We start from the raw sequence: 23,811 nt of genomic DNA, 5'->3' as shown, positions 1-23,811 counted from the left end.
TCCAAAAACTTAGATAATGGAGTTATATTCCTATTATATAAAAATAGAAATGAGATTCTGTGTAGCTTTTCATTCTTATCAAGAAGTTTGTTTTTACATAAGATAGGAACCTTCACAAAAAGCTGTAGCTGCTTAAAATGCAGAGAATAACTGTCAGTGGGATACCCAATCTCAGTTACTACATTATTTTAATAATTTAAAGTATATAGGTATACTTACATATATGCACAAAAGTACTTGAAAAAACATTTTTCAGAATTCTTAAAGTATTGAGTATTGTGTCTGTGATGGAAACAAATCATCTTTGTTTTCTCAATTTCTGCATTCTGATTTTCTTTTCAATTGAGGCAATTTTTTTTTTCTCCCTGGGGTGTTTGTTTGTTTGTTTGTTTGTTTTTGAGACAGGGTTAACTTACTCTGTAGAACAAGCTGGCATTAAACTCAGAGATCAGCCTGTCTCTGCCTTCTGAGTGCTGGGATTAAAAGTGTACACCACCTCTGCGTAGGCAATAAAATTTTTATACGTAAATATAATTTTTAACAGTAATGTCCCATGATGGTATATAGAATATTGAAAGGTTCTAGGAAGAGTTTGTAAGTGCTTAAAAGTTAATGGAGATATACTTACCAACTGTTTTTATTCAATTAGGTACTAATGCATCTGCATTTGACCAGCTTATCCTTACACTGGCATGGGACAGAGTTGATATTGCCAAAAATCATGTATTTGTTTATGGACAACAGTGGCTGGTATGTAGATAATCTAAATACACACAGTTTATTTAATGCAGTTAATCACAATAGACCCTTAATATTAGCCATGGGTTTTATATCCATGGATTTAACTAACCATAAAATGAGTATTCTGTCGTTAAGTCCACTGAACATGTATAGATGCTTCCTTTCTTATTCCATAACCATTACAGTTTTAATATCTGCTTCTATTAAACTAAATATCTTGAGTAATCTAGAGATAGAATATTTTTGTTACCACAGACAGCAAACACCATTTTGTTAAAAGTTTGATCATCTATGAATGTGGATCTCTGAAGAGGGTCCTTGAAATAGTCCCCACCACAAAAGGGAGTGATTGTAATAAAAAATATTTATAAGACTATGTTTCCACTCATATTTTACATTCTTACACAAGTATAAATATTAGTGAGTCATATTTCCTTAACGATTTTGTTTTTTAATAAGGTATGAGTATCTGTAAAAATTCAACAGTTGAAAAAGTCTTGGAACTCTTGTTCTGTGTACAGAATTCACTATAATATGCTGTGGTGTCAGTTCAGTTCCTATGTAGTCCCTCCCATTTACTATTTATTGATGATTATCTTTCTGCTCCTAGAAAATACATTTTGTGAGTTCAAGAGTATTTTTTAATTGTGTCCTGTTCTCTACCCACCCCAACCCTCACACTCCACACACACACTATGTTCACTGCCTGTAAAGTATCTGGCTAGTTTTTGTTATATGTCTAAATCCCTAGGGAAATAGGGTAAATGTCTAATGTATCAGAGAATCAGAGTAAATATAAAGTAGGTTAGAATGTGAATATTAATTAGTAAGAACAAATAATAGTTTGCATGTGATGAGATAATATAAACATAAAATAGGAATTATAGGCTATTTATAGAAAAATTCATTCTTTATAAGTTCTTTTTTTTTTAGTATAACATCAAAATATTTTCCTTGTCAGAGAACTGAAAAATGAAAAATTTTTTTTTAAAAAATGCTTCTGTCTTAATTTCATCATGTGTAGCTAATATGTGTGGTTACTAAGTAAATAAATGTACATTAGAGTTCATACCCTCCTCTAGGTAAAGAAAATTAAGGATGAATTGGAGATAGTGATATAAGATACTATAGGGAAATTGTGTAGTTGTATGGCAATCCTCTGGGGACAGAATCAGAACATTTAAAATAGTGATTTCAAAAATAATCCTTTGCTATATATAAAAAAAAAACATGCTGAAGAATTGAAAGTATAGCTGGGATGTAGTTTAGTAACTCAAGTGTAATAGTTTGTCTAGTTTGTGGGAAACTCTGATTTCCATACCCAGCATGGCATAAACTGGGTGTGTGGACACACTTCTCTAATTCCAACACTAGAGATGGAGACAGGGAGCAGGGACATTTACCCTCTGAACTATCCTGGCGCTGTTTCTCCATTTAATTGATGGTGGGCTTTTTGTAGCTCCTTTCTCCCAGGTCCATAATAACATTTGTTTTCTTACAGACAGAACATTTGTGTAATGTTATTTAGGGGGTGCTGTGAAAGGTAGGCCTTTTTATCCATTCTCTAGGTCATACTCTAATTACTGTTTGCATCTTTCTAATTCTGTTCCCAAATTATTCAAAAATATATAGGTATAAATCATGAGGACTTGTATTTAAGTAATCAATAGTTGGAAGATGTGAAATCTTAATTAATTTGATACTCTAGGTTGGATCCTTGGAACAAGCTATGCTTGATGCTCTTGTAATGGATAGAGTTTCATTTGTAAAACTTCTTATTGAAAATGGAGTAAGCATGCATAAATTCCTTACCATTCCCAGATTGGAAGAACTTTATAACACTGTAAGTCTGATATTTCTTTGTTCACTGTTTTATTGTCTTTTAAATGCCATTTTACCTAAAATGCATATGCCTATTGATAAAGTTTTTAGTGTCTTAGCTGTTATGGGGGGAGAAATGCTCTGCTCTGATAATGGTTATTGTGTGACAGTCTGAAATCACTATCCTGTTTTAGAGGCCCTTCTCTATTAACATAGTCATATAGTAAAAGTGATGTTGACTTGATAACCCATTTTTGTTTCCCCTTTACACCTTTTTTTTTTTTTTTTTTTTTTTTTGGTTTTTCGAGACAGGGTTTCTCTGTGTAGCCCTGGCTGTCCTGGAACTCACTCTGTAGACCAGGCTGGCCTCGAACTCAGAAATCCACCTGCCTCTGCCTCCAAGTGCTGGGATTAAAGGCGTGCGCCACCACCGCCCGGCTCCCCTTTACACCTTTTAAAAGAATAGGATCAACTTTTTAACTTACAGGATGCTTTATTTTGTTTGTTTGTTTTTTTGAAAATGTACACTATATTTTTCTTATTTCTTAAATTCATTATTGTTGACCTGGTATTTCTTTTGATGAGCTGTTTTTCATATTTCTTGTAAAAATTTAATATTTTTATTTCATGTTTCATGTCAGTACTACTGAAGAGGGTAAATACTTCATGGTTTTCTGTGGAGTCAGTATAAATTTAATTGAGCTCTGCTGTGAAGAGTACTAACAAAGCCAAGGTTTATAATTTCTAAAAACCTGTATATTAATTCATCAATTTTTATTGCATATTTATTCCTGGTGTCTTTGTACTTCTACTTGGTCATGTCTAATTGACTTTACTACCACTGTTAAGCATTTTAATTTTCTTATCTATATCTTTTTAATCTCTTTCCTTGATCAAATTCTTTTTTTTTAAATAACATACTTTACTATGTCTTTCTGTAGTTTAGAAACCTTTTGTATCTGTACCATATTGTTTGATTGAAATAGATAGTTTGATTATTTTAAAATTCTGAGACAGGGTCTCACTATATAGATATGGCTTGCCTACGACTCAGTATAGATCAGGCTGGCCTGGGACTCAAAAGTTGGGCTGCTTCTGCCTCTAGAGTGCTGGGATTAAAGGCCTTTGTCACTATGTTGGATGAATGGAAGCCACATTTATGCCCTACCTGTTTTCCCCACTTCATCTTTTTATTCAGTACCTCAACCTCAGATACTATGTGTTCTCAGTATATTTTCTCCTATTTTCTAAACATAAGCTTTTAAGAAAAGCATTGATTATACTGGCCTGTCTTTTTCTGTCTAGCCTTCATTTATTGAAATTTTATTCTGGGCTTAAAGCAGATCAGATACATATTCTACTGCTTCCAAGAAATCTACTAGACTAGTTAAGAACAATTACATACATCTTCCCCTGTGGGTTAAATTTTTCTTTTAAATAGGATTATATTCTTATTTTGGTTTTATTTGCTCTTTCTAGTATAATTACCCTGATCCTTAATATGTGTTCTGTCTCTTGTTAACCGATGTAAAAATTAAAAGGATTGTTCACTGTTTATATGGAGTTTTAACTCTGAAATATTAATCAAATATAAAACAATAAAAACAAAAATTGATCCTTTGAGCAAAGAAGTCTTTAGAGTTTGTTCAGGAGGTTCTTTTTAAGTCTCATAATTAACAAAAAAGGGAGATTGTTTATTTTAGACTAAATCTAATAGTTTCCTTGTGTTTTTTCCCTAAAGAAACAGGGTCCAACCAATCCAATGTTGTTCCATCTCATTCGGGATGTCAAGCAGGTAAGAGACTGTCTTTGTTTTAGTAAAACCTTATCTTTTAGTCTTTCTGTACTTTATTTTTGCTTTCAAAGCACCTAAGTGCATTTTTAAAATGGCAGTAGAAACAACAGCTTTTTGTGCAAGGTAAAATAAGAACCATCACCAGGTAGTGGTGGCGCACGCCTTTAATCCCAGCACTTGGGAGGCAGAAACAGGCGGATTTCTGAGTTCGAGGCCAGCCTGGTCTACAGAGTGAATTCCAGGACAGCCAGGGCTACACAGAAAAACCCTGTCTCGAAAAAACTATCTTTGTCATAAGATCTTTGGGGGTGGAGAGATGGCTCAGATGAAAGAGAGAACCCAGATTCTATTCCCAGGACCCACTGAGAGCTAGTAACCATCTGTGGTCCACAGACACACATGCATGTGAAATAACCATACACATAAATTATACAAAAGTTTATGGTTAAAAAAAAGGCTTAGGAAATTAGTATTAATTTTCTAAGCTTCTAGTCATATTAGATAGAATATTATACATTTTATGTTAATTGGTCCAGAAAAGGAAGATGAATGATTGGATGTCATCTTTCTCTTATCAGAAATAGCTTCCTAGACTGCTGTCTAACTGTAAAGGGGAGGGAGGGAGGGAGGGAGGGAGGGAGGGAGGGAGGGAGGGAGGGAGGGAGGGAGGGAGGGAGTGCTGCGCTAAGTATTATCTTCAGTGCTGAAGAAAGTGCTGCCTTCCTTAGCAGTGGTCTCAGTGGAGTCTGTGTACCTGAATAAATAGAGGCAGTATGACACCTCTTTTCTCCTCTTGGTGTACTGTGTGTTAGTCATTTTAACCATTTCTTAACCAATTTTAAGAGTCTTTTGAATTACTGGTGTCAAATACAACTTTTTTCTCTTTGTTTGTGAAATCCACCTGCCTGATTCCCAAGTTCCAAGCACTATCACACCAGACAGACAGTAATTCAAATATTTGAAGATTTCAAAAACCAAAATACTTTGTCTTGTTTTATTTTGATTTGATACAAGGTCTTACTCTGCCTGTCCTGGAAATCATAAAGCTCTACCTGCTTCTGCCTCCTGAGTGCTGGACTTAAAGCCATATGCCACTCTACCTGGCTTAAAGTACTTTCAAAAATTCATTTTGTAAAAATTTTTATGTTCTGTTGTGAGTATACTATTAATAAACCCACCCCCCCCACCCCCCGTTTTTTGAGACAGTGTTTCTTTACATAGACCTGCCTGTCCTGGATCTCACTATGTAGACCAGGATGGCTTCAAAATCACAGAAATCTGCCTGCTTTTGCTTCATGATTGCTAGGGTTCAAGGGTTATGCCACTGACACCTGGTAATAAACCAAGCTTAGTAAAATTTTCATTTTTTATGGCTTTTGATTTTTTTTTTTTTGTAATACAGAATGAACTTAAACTTTTAAGAAATGGGTAGTTTATACTTTAGAGAGTTGAAAGTTACAATTTTAAACATTTAAAAAACAACGTTTAGGAGAATGGTATTGATGTGAAGGCAGAATGAGTTATTAATAAATAGCATTCATCTGGTGGATTGTCTTTAATATTTAATGAAAATTTAAAAATTCTATAGTATGTACATTTTATGATTTCATGAATGGCTTATATTCTAAAAGTTTATTTGTTAGTTAATTTATAGTTCTAGAAAAATAAAATTGTAAGTGATAAGTTAAATCCTGGACAAGGATATAAAAATTTGTGATATGCAGTATAGCTAAGAGAATGTTTAAAAAGGCATTTTGTGAGTATTTTGATCTAGTCTAGAAACAATACATTTTTGTAGAAAATGCAGTTTGTGAGATAATACATTTAGCTTTAATAGTTTATAGCTGTGTGTGAAATCATGGAAGGTAACCATACCTAAGACCTCAAAAATGTCATCTCCTCATGAATCTTCTTATCTCTCTCTCTTTTTAAAATTTATATATATGAGCACATTGTAGCTATCTTCAAACACAGCAGAGAAGGGCATCAGATCCCATTACAGATGGTTGTGAATCACCTTGTGATTTTCTGGGAATTGAACTCAGGACCTCTGGAAGAGCAGTCAGTGCTCTTAACTGCTGAGCCATCTCTCCAGCCCCCTTCTTATCTTATATAAGAAAAGAGAAACAATCATTCATTTCTTTTATAAAGATAACTGTTGGCAACACAACGTTTTATAGCAAATAAATATTTCCTAACTTGGCAGATTATGTCTATTATCCCTAGGCATGACAAAGTAATAGTGAGTACTATTATTCTATTTAATATTTTATTTGCAGGGTAATCTTCCTCCAGGGTACAAGATCACTCTAATTGATATAGGACTTGTGATTGAATATCTCATGGGAGGAACCTACAGATGCACATACACACGAAAACGTTTTCGATTAATATATAATAGTCTTGGTGGAAACAACCGGGTATGTATAATTTTGGTGGTTAGATATTAAGAATTAGTTACAGGAGCTAAGTGAGATGGGGCATGCCTGTAATCTCAGCATTTGAGAGGCAGGAAGCACAGCAGAGTGGCTGAGTTTGAGGCCAGTTGGATTTGCACTGTGAGTTTACAGATTAGCCAGAACTGCTGGTAAAATCCTGTCTCAAAACAGAATTAAGGGGATAGAAGTAATTCCCTCGTTTGTATTAGTCAGTCTTTAAGTTAGATGCCCAGCATCATAAAAAAGGACAAAGTGTTTGTTGCGTTAAAATAGTGACAGTGGTGGTACACACCTTTAATCCCAGCACTCAGGAGGCAGAGACAGGTGGATCTCTGAGTTTAAAGGCAGACTGGTCTTCAGAGTAAGTTCCAGGACAGCCAAGGCTACACAGAAAGACCCTGTCTCCAAAAAAAAAAAAAAGCCCAGAAACAAAACAAAAAGAATAGTGACAGTGATACTGTGATACTGTCTTCAATTGTGAGATTTTTTTATCTGGATATGGCAGCGCACACCTTTAATCCCAGTATTTAGGAAGTAGAGGCAGGAGGATCTCTGAGTTCAATGCCAGCATGGTCTACACACACACACAAAAACCCCTGATTTTTAAACTAAAGTAATTAAAAATATTTTGGATTGTAGTGTGTACATACATGTAATTTCAATTCCTTGGGTGGTTCTGCCAGGTCAGTCACTTGAGAATGTCAGTTTAATTACAACCAGGCTTGGTAACATAGAGAGAGATCCATCACAGATAGAAAGAAAAACTACAGCTAGAGACTAGATGAATGCAGTCATTATGATACATATGTAATCATTGGCCTTTGGTAACAGAAGAAGCAAGTTCATGGCCAGCTTGGGCTACATAGTGAGACTACTTCAAAAGAAAAGAAAAAAATGGTACTCAAAATCCTAAGGCAGTTATTTTTATACATTGACAAATATTTTCAAATATTTATGAGTTACCCTGGAATTTTTTTAAAAAACATTTCAGCATATTTTAACTTTTTAAAAAAAATAATAAGCTCTCATTTTCAGAGGTCGGGTCGAAATACCTCCAGCAGCACCCCTCAGTTGCGAAAGAGTCATGAAACTTTTGGCAATAGAGCTGACAAAAAGGAAAAAATGAGACACAATCATTTCATTAAAACAGCCCAACCCTACAGACCAAAGGTACGTTTGTTTATTCTTTAAAGAAAACACACTTATTCTGCTTATTAAAGATGGAAATATCTTTTCTAAAGTTTTATTTTTTTACTAATTAATATTTCTATGTAAAAACTTTGGTTTAGTGAGAATCATCTTTTTGTTTGCTTTGTTTGTTTTATGAGACAGGGTTTCTAGGTGAAGCCCTGACTATCCTGGAACTCTATCTGTAGAACAGGCTGGCCAGGAACTCAAAAGATCTGCCTGCTCCCCACTTCCCACCCCACAAAAAAAGAAAAAAATTTTTTCTGCCACTGTACCACCATACCAGGCTTGAGAATTATCTTCTGGCTTGGGATTTTTTTTTGTATCTTTAATGCTTCATTTTTCCATAAAGAAAAATAATCATTATGAATTAATGATTCTGTTAAGGTTGTCTTAACATTGTTTTAGCCATGATAATAACCAAATTAAAAATTTTTTGCCTAGTTTTATTCTGTATAAAGAGGAAAAGTATTATCTAAACTTTAAAAATTTTTTTAGATATTATGGCTATAACTTAAAATTTTTGTTGAAAAGGCATTTTATAAGATGAATGATACATTATAATAAAAAGTAATGTTTTTGAATTTTATCCTGCATTATGAAGTTAATATAGGATATTTTTATTATTAAGTTAATTGTCACGAGGCCTTGTTATTACTGTCGCTACTGTTTTAAGAGGCTGGAGGTGAGATCCAGGCCTCTTTACATACTAAGCAGCAGCAGCCTATGTCCTACAGTTAATGTCCCCATCCCTCATATGGCCCTACTGTGAGTCTTAACAGTATTTGTTTCCTTTGAAGATGGATGCATCTATGGAAGAAGGAAAGAAGAAAAGAACCAAAGATGAAATTGTAGATATAGATGATCCAGAAACCAAGCGCTTTCCTTATCCTCTTAATGAATTATTAATTTGGGCTTGCCTTATGAAGAGGCAGGTCATGGCCCGCTTTTTATGGCAGCATGGTGAAGAATCAATGGCTAAAGCATTAGTTGCCTGTAAAATCTATCGTTCAATGGCTTATGAGGCAAAGCAGAGTGACCTGGTAGATGATACTTCAGAGGAACTGAAACAGTATTCCAAGTAAGTGACATTTTAGCATATGATGTTAAATATGATGATACAATGTTTGCCTGCATGTTATGGTATAATGTCCTTAATAGGGATGTATAGCGGGGTCGGTGGGGGTGTGTAACTAAGACATATTTTTTTTTAGTTGCATTAGGTAATTTTAAAAATTGGAAAGAAACTGTTTTTGTTGTTTGATATATTAAACATTTCAGAATGCAATTTAAAAATGGGAGAAGTTAAATATAGTAATGAAGTAGCAATTACGTTAAGAATTCCGTTTGGACTATAAAAAGAATGTTTTTGAGGTGTGTTTTTAACTAATGAACTGATTTTAAGCTGGGAGGACATTCTGAGTAAAATAGTTCAACAAGTTTATAATTTGCTTAGGGAGATGCAGTGTTCATATTAATCTGGAAAGGTATTTTTTTGAAAGTCTTATAGTAGGTATTAAACTCTTCCTTTCTCTTAGCTTCCAGGTCAGCCACATTTGGAAGAGATTAATGGTTGTTGCTGAAAACAGCTCTGATAGGGATTCAGTTTCTGCTTAGTGAGAATTTACAGTTCTTTTTTCATGAGTAAGTTAGTCCCTAGATACTTTGTTCTTGTTTCCATGTTTGAAATACAATATAAAATGGCTAGAGAGATGCTAGAGCACTGGCTGTTCTTCCAGAGTACTTGGGTTCAATTCCCAGTACCCACATGGCAGCTCACAACTGTCTGTAAATTTCAGTTCCAGGGATACTGACCAAAATACTGAGAATACTGAGGCAAAATACCAATGACCATAAAATAAAAATAAATTTTTTAAAAATAAAGTTTAAAGAATAATATAGAGATGCTTTGAACAGAATATTGTATCATTGTTAACTTTGTTTTTCTGTAAAACATATGATTTTATTTATAAGACCAGGAGAAAGCGCTCTGGATTCACCTAGTAACATTTATACTTGGTGTGATGTATTTTAGTATTTTGAGATTTCCATATAGATATAAATACTTGCAAGAGTTACCATAATTCTAGTGCTTCACAGTTCCATAAGTGTGTGTGAAAATATTAAAAACAATAAAATTGGGCTGGATAGATGGTTCAGTGTGTAAGAACACTTACTGCTCTTGGAAAAGACCTGGCCAATTCTTAGCACCCACACAATGACTCAAAACTCCCTGTACTTGTAGTTCCAGAGAATCTGATGCTTTCTTCTGACCTTTGTTGGTTCTGTACACTTGTAATGCACATACATACATTTAGGCACACACATAACCATAGCAATGTAAAAGTAAATATTAAAGGAAACAAAGTTATAGAATAATACAATTTGTAATATTTATGTGTATGGGTATTTTGCTTCCATGTATGTATGTCATTGTACTTTTTGTGTGCCTGACACCCATGGAAGCCAGAAGAGGGTGTCATATCCACCCTCTTCTGCCAGGGGAGAGGTACGGGCAATTTTGACGCACTATGTGGTTGCTGGGAATCATACCCAGGAGATCTGGAAGAGCATCTAATGCTCTTAACTACTAAGCCATCTCTCCTCCTCTGATTTTTAATTAAATTTTATTTATTCTTATGTTTGGGGATGGTAGTAGAGTTTCTGTCTAACATGCTTTGAAATCTGCCTGATTCTCAGCAGAAAACAAAACAACTCTACAGTTTCTTTATCTGTATATACTTTAGGGGTTTTTATTTTTGTTTGTTTGTTTTTTAGTGATTTTGGCCAACTTGCAGTTGAATTACTGGAACAGTCCTTCAGACAAGATGAAACGATGGCTATGAAATTACTCACTTATGAACTGAAAAACTGGAGTAATTCAACCTGCCTCAAGTTAGCAGTTTCTTCAAGACTTAGACCTTTTGTAGCTCATACTTGTACACAGATGTTGTTATCTGATATGTGGATGGGACGGCTGAATATGAGAAAAAATTCCTGGTATAAGGTATATCTTAAAAATTAAAGCATTTAATGATTACAAAGTATAAGCAAATTATTATACACATGTGTAGTAAAATGATTTGCAAGGGTGATGGATAGAAATTAGAAGGTGAGGAAATGGTGATTGGCATTTCATCCTGGGATGATGTATACTTTTCTCCACCTATTAACTATTGAATATTTTGTAATTTGTGTATGATTATTGCTCTTCTGAGCAAAAGTATGAAGGCAGTAAATAGGGAATGTTGACATTTATTCTCCAAGTAGCCCTGTGGATTTTAAAAAGGTTTAAAAAGGATTTCTAATTTCTAAAATTCCAGACATTTTATATACTAACTTACTGTATTACTTTTAGTTAGTACTAAATAAATGTATCCATGTTTCTAGTTTATAGTGTATCAATGTATGCAGGGTTTTATGTTAAAAATTTGGGTAAAATGGTTAGTCTTTTCAGTTTTGTCATTGTGAGAGAATACTATTTTAAACTTCCTTTTTACTTTTATTTTAGTACAAGAGATTTTGTGGTTTGTAAAGTTTAGAAATAAACTTTTGGTTTATAGCTGTATAATGAATCCTTGTGCTATAGCATGTCTCAGGTAAAATAACAGCACCTTCGTAATGTTTGAGTTTCATCTAAATTAAAAATATTTTTTAACAAATTGTTACAATAACAGATTTTATTCAAAGGACAAGTCTGTACTGATTATTAAATTTATGCTGTCACTATCATAATACTCAGATGATACAGTATGTAAAGAAAAAAAATGAATCTTTAGTTTTCCCAACACTTGTAGGGTAAAATGAGTAGCATTCACAAGATACACAATATATAACTTACTGATTCAGTCTCTTTTGAGTTACTGTATTTCTTTATAAAGGTCATTGATTTTAAAATGCAAACTTTTATGTTTCTAAAATTTTAGGTCATATTAAGCATTTTAGTTCCACCTGCCATATTAATGCTAGAGTATAAAACCAAGGCTGAAATGTCCCATATCCCACAATCTCAAGATGCTCATCAAATGACCATGGAGGATAGTGAAAACAATTTTCACAACATAACAGAAGAGATACCCATGGTAAGGATGAAAGACTTCAGAGCATATGTAAATTTTCTTATACACTGGATAGAAACTAAACACATATTTTTAATTTTAGGAAATATTTAAAGAAGTAAAGATTTTGGACAGCAGTGAAGGAAAGAATGAAATGGAGATACATATTAAATCAAAAAAGCTTCCAATCACACGAAAATTTTATGCCTTTTATCATGCACCAATTGTAAAGTTCTGGTTTAACACAGTATGTTTTTAAATTGTTTTTTATGGCTTGGTTTGGTGGTGGTGTTTTATTTGTTATTTAGTTCTGGGAGAGCATAGTGGTTTTTTGTTTTTTAGTTGAGAACTTTTAGTTTGGAATCCATATTAATCTTCATTTAATTTAGATTACTGAAAATACATTGCTTAATAAAAGAGCATTAATTTTGGCTTACTTTCATCTGAGCTGCCAATGTCTAGAATAATCAGATTTTAGTTCTAATTAGAAACTAAAATGTATTAATGTAGTATATGCCTTTCTAAAAGGTAAGAAATATAAGCCAGGTGTGGTGGCACATGACTCTCAGCACTCAGGAGGCAGAGGCAGCTGAAACCTCTGGGAGTTCAAGGACAGCTTGGTCTATGAGTTTCAGGACAGCCAAAACTACATGTTAGAGAGTCTCTGAAAGTATAAACAAACCAAAACCACAAACAAATAAAAGGTAACAAATTTAAATTGTCTATTTAAAATAAAATTCTGAGCTGGAAATGTAGGATAAAATTGAGTAGTGGTACACACCTCTGATCCCAGCTTGGGAGGCAGTTAAGTGGATCTCTGAGGCCAACCTGGTAGAGAGTTCCAGGACAGCCAGGTCTACACAGAGATAACCTGTCTCAAAAAACCTAAATAAGTAAAGTTGTGAATATAGCCCAATAATAGAGCTACATACTTATGTATGAGGAGGCCCTACATTCAACCCTTCTGTACTTAATGGAGGTGGGGAAAATCAAGTAATGTTGACAGCCAGCAACATGGTTGTAAAGGTAGAAGGAGAGAACCAAATCCACAGAATTGTTCTCTGCCCTCCACATGTACACAGTGTGATACATACCCTCCACAAGTATCATATATACACATCATAATACAACAAAAATGATTGTGAAAGCTGAGCTCAAACTCATGTTTTAAGGTTGTGCAGAAAGCAGAAAGTCTTTACAAATAAGTCTGCTGCTTTAAAATAGAAGGCAGAGAGTAGTCCAGATCACTCTGCAATCCAGCCATTTCTTTAGTCATGTGCTCAATTGCTTTCTCCTTTTCTCTAGGATTGACAAAAGCATAAATCCATAGAAGAATGTATCCATATGTTGAAATGTAGGTTTTATTCATTGCTGGTTCTCTAAAAATATCTAGTTGGCTGTCTTGTTGGAGGTATCCTCTAGGGAGGAACGTATCTGAAGAAACACTTGAAATTAGTCTCTCTTTTAAAACATAGGCTTCATCTGACATGGTTTTTGGTTATTTAAAGAAGGGTTTCATGTAGCCAGGCTGATCTTGACCTTGATAGTAAGCAATGCTGGTCTTGAACTCTTGATCTTCCTGCCTCTACCCCACAAGTGCTGGAAGTAGAAATTTACGATGCTTGCATATGGTGGCATGTACCACTATACCTGGCTTGAGAGAATGAATCTTTATTCCCTTTCCCAGGAAAACAAGTAATGTTGCTTGTTCCTTTTCATCAGTATTAGACAATTGCCAAGTTGGCAAATGGTTATATGTTAGGGTGGATATTTGAGAGTTTCTTCCTTCAATCCTTGTGACTCACACTCACACTTATTACTTTGGGATTGATTTATTATAGTTCTCAGTCCTATGTGCAGATAATGCAAACCGGCTATCTGCCACCTAAATTCTGCCCCACTAATGCAAATAATGAAGGTTGCCATCTTTTGCATTTTAACTAGCCTACCATAGCTCAAACTGGATTTTGTGTGTATGTTAAATTTCTATAATATATTTTATTTTGTAATTGATTTTATTCATGTAACTTTTGTTTCTTTTTTTTTTATTAGTTGGCATACTTAGGATTTCTGATGCTTTATACATTTGTAGTTCTTGTAAAAATGGAACAGTTACCTTCAGTTCAAGAATGGATTGTTATCGCTTATATTTTTACCTACGCTATTGAAAAAGTTCGTGAGGTATGTCTATAGTTTTTTTTTTTACCAGTAAGCTATGTATGTATGCAGGATTCTTTTAATTTTGTTGTGGGTGTGGCTATGTTACTGTTATTTCAATGGGTGATACATGTTTGGTTTTGCTATTCCAAAAACTATGTTTTGTTGTTGTTGGTTTTTTTTTTTTTGTTTTTTTTTGTTTGTTTGTTTTTGTTTTTGTTTTTAAATATTTTTGGTTAAGCTGGGCATGGTAGTGCATACCTTTAATCCTAGCACTTGGGAGGCAGAGGCAGGTGAATCTCTTGAGTTCAAGACTAGCCTAGTCTCCAGAAAAAGGACAGCTGAGGTTTAAACTGTCTCAAGAAAACAAAACAAAGAATGGTTATTAATAAATTATGTTCAGTTTGCACACTATTACAAATATAATAGTCTCTGAACGCAAGATTTTTTTTCATTTCACATGATAAGTCATTCTTCAGAAATATTAAATATGCATGTAGGTAGTCAAAAAATTGAAAGATAGATGTTTTTCCACTTTAAAATCTTCAATTGTATGACAACCTGATTTTGAGGGGAATTTTTTTTTTTCTTTTCCTTAAAGAAATGCTTAAGGCAATGTATCGTAGTACACATCTGTAATTCCAGCATTGGAAGGCAGTTTAGGATCATCTGCTATACAGTGGAGATTTGAGGCTTGCCTGGGCTGGGGTTTCAAAAGTAAAAACAAACTATTTATTTGTTTGTTTGTTTGTTTGTTTAGCTTTATGTGCATGAGTATTTTAACTACATGTATGTCTGTGTACCATGTGTGTGCCCGTTGCCCAAAGAAGCCAGAAAAGAGCATCAGATCTCCTAGATGAGTTATGATCTGTCATGTAGGTGCTGCCAGTCAAACTGGGGTCCTTTTGAAATATATTCATAACATCTTTTGCATGTATTTATGAGAATGATATTAATTATATCTGCCTTTAGTGAAGAGGGAAATTGTCTGAGAGAGAATAGCAAAAGTAAGCCTTACGATTGAGAAACATTTTGTAGCTAAGGTAATTTTTAAACAATTACTTAAGGATAGTAGATATTTTTAATAAGTTAGATATATACAGATATTTAAATCACTTAATTACTTTGTGTAAATAAGGTATCTTTGGAATGTGCTGCCGGTGTGTTCAGATACTGCTTTAACTTGAAATAAAACATTTCAAAAGCATTTCACATATATCACTATAGCTTTCTAGCTGTATCACCTTGCTGAGCAAATTATTCATTTATAAGAAGTCTTATGGTGGGGGGGTTGGTTTGTTTGTTTTGTGACAGGCTCTCAATATATATATATAGCCCTGGCTGCCAGTTTTGCCTGTCTCTGTCCCTTGAGTTTAAAGGGTTTAAAGGTATTTGCCACTAGACCTGCCTGTAAGGACTCTTTTTATCTGTTATTGTACTGTTTTCTTATCAAAATCTCAGCTACTTTGAAACATTAAAATATAGCTAAAATTACTCTGTGAAGTTATAATCAGGTCCTATATGTGATTTAATAGAAAGGATTTGATTCAACGTTTTTTTTCTTTTTAAACCTTTAGGTCTTTATGTCTGAAGCTGGGAAAATCAGCCAGAAGATCAAAGTATGGTTTAGTGACTATTTCAATGTCAGTGACACAATTGCCATAATTTCTTTCTTCATTGGATTTGGACTGAGATTTGGAGCAAAATGGAACTTTATTAATGCATATGATAATCATGTTTTTGTGGCTGGAAGATTAATTTACTGTCTTAATATAATATTTTGGTATGTGCGTTTGCTAGATTTTCTAGCCGTAAATCAACAGGCAGGACCTTATGTAATGATGATTGGAAAAATGGTAAGTTGAAATGCCTATTAATGTGTATGAATTCGTTCTTAAAAATGATAAAATCTGTATTTTCATATAGCTTTACCTGGCCTCACAAATTCTGTTAGTTCATATTTATTTGCCTCATACTTTGAATTTGATTCCTTAAGGATATTTTATCAATATGTGTGCTTGTGTGGAGTGTGTCTGTGGGGTATTCATGAGTGTGAGGGTGCATGTGCACATGTGCAGTGGACAGAAGTGACTCTGGATGTCTTCTGTCACCCTTCGTCTTATTCCTGTAGACAGGGGCTCTCACTGACACTAGCCTTGTTTCCTTGCCTTCTTTCCTTACCTTTACTCCCCATTTTGAGCCCCATCTTTTCTCCTTCTCTTTTGTTCCCCCCTTCTTTTAGTTTTGAGAAGTTAGATATATGCAGATAGTTAACTGTAAATATCTGTATATATATTAGATATATACAGTTATTTCTTACAGCTCCATGTGAATGAAATAATAAGAATCCTGGTAGCCTTTCTGAAGATTATATTTCTATTCCTTCCTTTTAAGCTTTATCTTATGTGTTCTTGGACTCTTCTTATCTGTGGTGTACTCACAAAGGCCCTTGCATGGTGGTACATGTCTCTAGTCCAGCTTCTATGAAGTGAGCAAAGTATAGATATATGAGGCCAGGTAGGGAAAGTCTGCATTTCCATTGCTAATTGACAAGCTATAAGAATTGGCATTTATTGGAATTAAGTCTTCAAATTTGCCCTTGTAACTATAGTTTTGGATTTGCCTTATATTTACAAGGGATAGGCTGTATTTTGAACTATTGATATAGTTTATTACAGAGACAATCTCCTTCATAAGGCTTATGCAATGATAGCATTTTCCTGAATGCTATTATTAGCAGTAAATGGAAACTCAAATATTTTACTTACTTACTACAATATTAGAAACACTCTAGGATGAAATTTGTTGTAAGAATTAAATTCTCTTGTGTCTTAACACGTTTCGTTTTTTTTATCTTTTTTTTAAAACAGGTGGCCAATATGTTCTACATTGTAGTGATAATGGCTCTTGTATTACTTAGTTTTGGTGTTCCCAGAAAAGCAATACTTTATCCACATGAAGAACCATCTTGGTCTCTTGCTAAAGATATAGTTTTTCATCCATACTGGATGATATTTGGTGAAGTTTATGCATATGAAATTGATGGTAAGGATTTATGTTTGCAAAATCATCTATTGGTTATTTTATAAAGTCAGGATTATATTTTTAAAATACTGCATATTTTCCAGTCAGACTTACAACCTAAATATCCCTACAATGTGTTCAACAGCACAAAACAAAACAACCCAAAAAAACAAGGATCAAAAAGAGTTGTTTTGAACATTGTTCAACCATATGCATTAGAAGTCTGTTCTAATTATCTTAGACAATGAAGATATATACTAACTCACATAACAAAAAGTTCAGTTTGGTTACAAAGCCACTTCAAGGAATGATGGTGATTATAATGATAACATCCCTAATGTGCACACTTTAATGTCATGACTACATATTAACCGTAAGTGTATATAGGAATTGTCTCTAATTCATGGTAGTTTCCATCCCCTTTCTAGTCAAGTGAATCATATTACTTCTTGTAGCTATGGTGGATATGTTTAGCTGTTTTAGCTTCAAAAGGATTTCAGGCATGAGTAATGAATACCACGGAATTCAAATCTAGGGATTTAAAAAAATACATGTTTATTTTTAGGTCTGTGTCTGTTCTTATGTCTGTTTGTGAGTTTGTGCACCGAAGTGTAGGTGCCTGTGAAAGCCAGAAAGAAACATGGGTTCCACCTAAAGCTGGAGTTACATGGGTGCTTCTAAGCTACCTAATGTGTGCTAAAAATAAATTCAGTTTTTCACTTTTAACCATTTAGCCATCTCTGCAGACCCCAAATCTAGTAATTTTCTATTTAAATTACATTTTAGTCCTCCTTGTGGATATAAAGAAATCTGTAACTTCATAGGTTTACTATGATTCTGTCATGTACTTTTTAGAGTCAGATATTTTTCTTACATAAATCTTACATTTTCACAGTATCCAGTGATTTTATCTACCTTTACCCTCAGTCTAAGCCTGACTACCAATGATCTAACTTACAATACTGGTGCTTAAGTGCTGTGCAGTGGTGAGGCAGAACAGAAATTCCCACAGCCCACAGTGTCTGTTGGAGGCTTCATAAAGCAGAACTCCAAAGGCTAGCTGCCTCTCAAAGATCCTTTTCTTTTAAATTCTTAAGCAGATTTGCATGTGCTCAAAATTTTTTGTTAAGAACCTTGTATACTGATCTATTATATTTAAAACTCCTTTCTCTCTTCCCAAAGTGTGCGCAAATGACTCCGCTCTCCCAGCAATCTGTGGTCCTGGAACTTGGTTGACTCCATTTCTTCAAGCAGTCTACCTCTTTGTACAGTATATCATTATGGTTAATCTTCTGATTGCATTTTTCAAGTAAGAATTTACTTACTATGCTTAATACATTTCTCATTTTGAATGAGATACTCACTTTCTCTCTTTAAATTCTCAGTTTTAATGGAGTATTATATTTGAAAAAATTACAAATAAGACATGATTTTTCAAATCAAAGGGATTTTAAATGTTGTGTTTTATTATTTTCAATATAAAAAAGTATATTAACTAAGTATATGCTCCATATGTAGCAGATGTGTAGTTTGGTCTTCATGTAGGGCCCGAACAACTGGTGTGGGGACTATTGAAGAATCTTTTGCCTATCTATGAGTTATGTTCTAGCTGGGCTGCCTTATCTGATCTCAGTGGGAGAGGATGCTTCTGGCCTCACAGAGACTTGCTGTGCCAGGGGGGAGGGGGGCCAGATACCCAGGGAAGCCCCTACCAACTCAGAGGAGAAGGGGAGGGGCTGTGGAAAGGATTATCTAAGGGGGTGTTTGGGAGGGGCAGTAAGCATGATATAAAGTGAATAAGTTAAAAAAAAGATAATAATTTAAAAACCAAAAAAAGAAAAAATAAGTATGTACTCCTCCATGTGCATGTCAATGTGTGTGTTAAATGAAGATAGGAGGTAAATGTTGGGTGTCTTTGTTGGTCATTCTATATCTTTTTGTGTGTGTGTGTGTGTGTGTGTGTGTGTTTGGGTGTTTTTTGCCTGCTTGCATGCTTGTTCTACATTGGTGCAATACCCATGATGGCCATAAAAAGAGTGTCAGATCCCACAAAACTAGAATTACAGACTTGTTTTGAACTTCCCTGTGGGTGTTGCGAATCAGACTTTGTTAAAGAGCGCCCAGAGCTGTTAACTGATAAGCTGTCTGTCTAGCCCTCCAACTTATTTTTTAGAAAGGCTCTTACTGAACCTGGAGTCTGGCTAAGCCGCCTAGCCAGTGAGCCTGTGTGGTCTGCCTATCTCACCGTGCCTCAACATATACTTTGTTTATAAAAATAATCTTTTGGGAAACAAACAAAAAGGTTGGTGAAATGAGTTGGTAAAGATGCTTATGGACAAGCCAGATGACTTGAGTTTGATTCCCCAGGACCTACATGGTGAGGAGAGTTCTGCACGTAGCCTGTACATGGCACTTGTAAGGAAGAAAGGTTGCTAGGGAATTACAGAAAAACAACTCATGTAATTTTACTTGGTTTTTATGTGACATTCATGTATCATTTTTTGTGAATATAGAAATTGTAGATCTCAAAATAATTTTACAGTTTAGTTTTCCTTTTTTAAAAAAAAACTCTGTTTCTCTGGCTTCATTGGTCAGTTTTGAATGACTGTCATTCTCCACAGTCTAGACCATATTTCAAACCAATATATTAAACTGCTCAATTAGATTGTAATTTTTTGTTACAAAACATTTTATTTCATCTCTAAATATTCAGAGATTCTAGGGTTGTCTAGCTTTAAGTCAAAGCAAGGCTCTGTCTCTAACTTCTTGCTGACACCAGGTATTTCTTAATAGTTGTCATTTTAATAGTATATAAAAGAATCTAGGTTTTATCTTTACTCACTTGATAATTTAAGGTGTCTTTTTAGTAGCTCAGACTTAAACTTAAATTTTGGAGTGGTGATGATGGTGTGTGTGTGTGTGTGTGCGTGTGCATGTGCGCGTGCATGTGCGCGTGCATGCATGCACGTGCACACGTATGCGCACATATATTGGTCCATACATACATACATGTAGCATAGTAAGTACTCTTAACCACCAAGTCATCTCTGTGAAGGTATGTCTGTCTCTCTGTATAGCCTTGGCTGTCCTAGAACTAGCTATGTAAACCAAGCTGGACTCAAACTCTCAGAGATATGTGTGCTTCTGTCTCCCAAGTGCTAGGATTAAAGGCATTTGACATCATTCCTGTTGAGGTTGAATTCTTGATCTTGGAAGTACATGCATATGGCATGGCATTCAGCAAGAGTTTCTCTTGTTTTATCCATATACATAATTTATTTTAAAAGCTTAAAGTCATTCTTTTTCCTACTCAGTTTTCTGGTGTTTTATTTAAGGTCCTAACATTATTAGCCTTTTGGTTGCATATATTTGCAATTACTTTTTTTTTTTTTAATGAAAGTATATAGTGCAGAATTAAATAAAGAGAAATCTTTAGTATTTAATATTTAGTATTTAAGGTGCAGGATATAATTTTTCGCTTTGGTTTTTTTTTTCCATTCTAGTAATGTATATTTACAAGTGAAGGCAATTTCCAATATTGTATGGAAGTATCAGCGATATCATTTTATTATGGCTTATCATGAAAAACCAGTCCTGCCCCCTCCTCTTATCATTCTCAGCCATATAGTTTCACTGTTTTGCTGTGTATGTAAAAGAAGAAAGAAAGATAAGACTTCTGATGGGCCAAGTAAGTGAAATATGGAAAATATTTTTCTTGATTCTCAATATTATACTGAAGGCTAAGTATTGACTTTTTTAAAAAAATTACTGTGGAAAAGTTAAAATTTGCCAAGATATAAAATAGTTTTTAGGTACAAGTTGAGTATCTGCAAATAAGAACTGTGATAACTTGGATGTTGAAAACTAGTCTTTTTCAGAGTTAGATTAAGCACATAAAGGATAGCTATAAAACTGGCCAGAGGAAATCTAGAACTAAAAATAGTAAATTATTACAAATGCTTTAAACATCAAATATTTCATAAAGTACAGAGAACTAGGTACGGAGGGAGAATGTGTCAGTCTGTTTAAAGAGTCTGAGGAGCCGCGTCAAGGGCATTTTGGTTGATTTGCACACCTGCTCCTTTCTCTGCTACTTTCACTTTATTTAACTAAGCAGGATTCTTGATTATTGTAAGTATAATAGTCCTTTTATGTCACATGTAAATGTTATGTTAGCTATACAGAGACATAAAGTCATATCTGGATCAGGATCTGCTGTCCTGCTAACTAAATATGAACTAAACTAAATAACTAAAATATGAATAACCCATCCTAGCTATGTGATAAAATATTTACTATAATATTTGATAGTATTATATAACCCCTTCCCACATGCACAAAATGTGATGTTTCAACTACAGGGGAACTGGATGAGAATTCCAGGAAAGAAGCTGTGCCTGCAAAGGCAGACTGACTGATTAAAATGCAGAGGGTGGAATGGGTTATTTATCTTGGGCTATTCTTAGCCTGCTAAATAGCTATTTCCTTACAGCCACCTTCCACTTCCCACCTTGTGTCAGACTTAACATCTTAACTACAGATAAAACATTTTTAAATGTGTTGACTTTTAACACCCTAATTTTCTACCAGTCAAAATGTTTAAGAGTCATCATATCATATCTGAGCCTTATAGCTAAGATGTCTATTATGTGTATTTGAAAAATGCCTTGATTTTTTTTACTTTCTCTGTTCTGGTACTATAAAGTCTTCATGAAAGGGCTTTTATGTTTGAATGTGGAATTTGGGATAACCTGAATCTCTGTTTCTGGGCCATGGTAATTTATATTTGGCCTCAGAATAAACTATTGTTCATAAAGCAAAAGCAATATGAAAAGAAATACAAAAGTCAATTTAGATTTAACTTCTTTTGGGGAATGGCACTTGAGAGTTATTGTTGTTGATGTTGGGAAATGGTATCTAAGGGTTTTGTTGTTTTGCTGTTGTTGTTAAATGGTAGTGTATCGTTTTATCTGTTCTAGAAGCCATTCTTAACATTCTGTTAAAAAAAAAAAAAAAAAAAAAAACAAGTTTAGTGCATATTTATACTACTTTGGGGTAAATCAACATGTCAGCTGTGCTTAAATTTTTCATGGTTTCCTTTCTCTGATAAGATATGTGACAAGAGAGCTTAGAGAAATAGGAAAGAGGTATAAGAAAGGGGGAATTAAAATATATTTATATATATATAAAAACTTGGTGGACATGGTGCTAGTCTGTCATCCCAGCATTGGGAGGCAGAAGCAAAGGGCTGTCTGTCCATGAGTTCCAGACCAGTTTGGTCTACATAGTGAGCTCCAGGACAACCAGACCTTGTAGAAAAGCCCTGTGTATTGGATGGATGGATGATAAGCTGTGTAGAGGGTCCCTGTCCAAATAGATAGATAAATAAGAAGACAAGACAACACTGAAGTTTGAAAACCTGATAGACGTAGCCTTTGTTTTGTGTTCTAATTTGTTTCTGGGCTTCTCCTTAGAACTTTTCTTAACAGAAGAAGATCAAAAGAAACTCCATGACTTTGAAGAGCAGTGTGTTGAGATGTATTTTGATGAGAAAGATGACAAATTCAATTCTGGGAGTGAAGAGAGAATCCGTGTCACTTTTGAAAGGTGTGTGTGCTCTTTAATTGTTACTGACTATATGTCAGAATGAATCCTGTTAGTTGATAACATGTTCACTGTTGAGTAAAAAGTTTCATATTTACACATTGAGAACACAGGTCAGTTCTTTACATTTACCACATTTAACCCAGTAGATAGATCTTTTATTATAAGCTTTTATTTTATTTTACTTTTCATAAATATATCTTTAAACTTTATTTTTATTTTATGTGTATGGGTGTTTTGCTTGTGTGTGTGTGTGTGTGTGTCTGTGTCTGTGTCTGTGTCTGTCTGTCTGTCTGTCTGTCTGTCTAATGGAGGTCAGAAGGAGACATGGTGTATCTTTTTAATGGAGGTCAGAAGAAGGAATTGGATCCCCTGAAACTAGTATTACAGACAATTGTGGGCCACCATTAGAAAGGTCTCTGAAAGACCAGCAAGTGATCTTAACAACACAGCCACTATCTAACCCACTTTATTCTTAGTGGTGCTAGGGGTCAAGTCTCAGCCTCACACTTAACTAGGAAAATGTACCTCTGAGTCTGGTACTGAGCATTGGCACTCTTGTCTTTTGACTATAGTTGCAAAGGAGAGTAGAGTTGGTGTTCTTAATTATTCGAGAAGAGAAAAATAAAGCTGTCATTACTATTTTAAAGCTTTTATTTTCCTTACATTGTTTTTGTTTCATAATATAAGCATATGTCTGTATATGACGCTGATGGTGGTCCTTTGTACATGTAGTTGTATATAGGTTTTGTGAATAGACTCAAATAGCTTATGAAACAAAATGTTTTTAAACTTTGTGTTTTAAGCCAGGTAGTGAGTAGTGTTGCACATCTTTAATCCCATCGTTCAGAAACAGAGCTAGGTAGATCTCTTTAAGTTCCATAAATGAGGCCTTCCTGGTTTAGAGAGCAAGTTTCAGGACAGCCAGAGAAACCCTGTCTCCAAAACAAACAAAACCCTTTGTGTTTTAATTATGATAGCATTA

At 34.4% G+C, this 23,811-nt stretch overlaps 1 protein-coding gene across 4 annotated transcripts in view; it reads left to right on the top strand.

Moving 5' to 3' along the window:
• Positions 1-23,811, top strand: part of Trpm7 (transient receptor potential cation channel subfamily M member 7) — an 84,172-nt gene that overhangs the window by 39,478 nt on the left and 20,883 nt on the right. For all 4 annotated transcript variants that reach the window (XR_013108787.1, XM_034496031.2, XM_034496032.2 and 1 more), the window contains exons 11-25: positions 650-750; positions 2,450-2,584; positions 4,304-4,357; positions 6,637-6,777; positions 7,831-7,965; positions 8,784-9,064; positions 10,762-10,990; positions 11,910-12,065; positions 12,145-12,288; positions 14,094-14,222; positions 15,776-16,054; positions 17,069-17,243; positions 18,405-18,531; positions 20,726-20,910; positions 22,697-22,829. Coding sequence is in view for 3 of the 4 variants with exons in the window: in XM_034496031.2 (XP_034351922.1) it covers positions 650-750; positions 2,450-2,584; positions 4,304-4,357; positions 6,637-6,777; positions 7,831-7,965; positions 8,784-9,064; positions 10,762-10,990; positions 11,910-12,065; positions 12,145-12,288; positions 14,094-14,222; positions 15,776-16,054; positions 17,069-17,243; positions 18,405-18,531; positions 20,726-20,910; positions 22,697-22,829 (2,404 nt within the window). In the remaining variant the exon portion in view is untranslated. The remainder of the gene's footprint in view (positions 1-649; positions 751-2,449; positions 2,585-4,303; positions 4,358-6,636; positions 6,778-7,830; positions 7,966-8,783; positions 9,065-10,761; positions 10,991-11,909; positions 12,066-12,144; positions 12,289-14,093; positions 14,223-15,775; positions 16,055-17,068; positions 17,244-18,404; positions 18,532-20,725; positions 20,911-22,696; positions 22,830-23,811) is intronic.

This window comes from Arvicanthis niloticus, chromosome 2 (genome assembly GCF_011762505.2).
Source record: "Arvicanthis niloticus isolate mArvNil1 chromosome 2, mArvNil1.pat.X, whole genome shotgun sequence".
NCBI lineage: Eukaryota > Metazoa > Chordata > Mammalia > Rodentia > Muridae > Arvicanthis > Arvicanthis niloticus.
The sequence above is the reverse complement of the archived record's forward strand: the minus strand, read 5'-3'. Positions and strand labels throughout refer to the sequence as shown.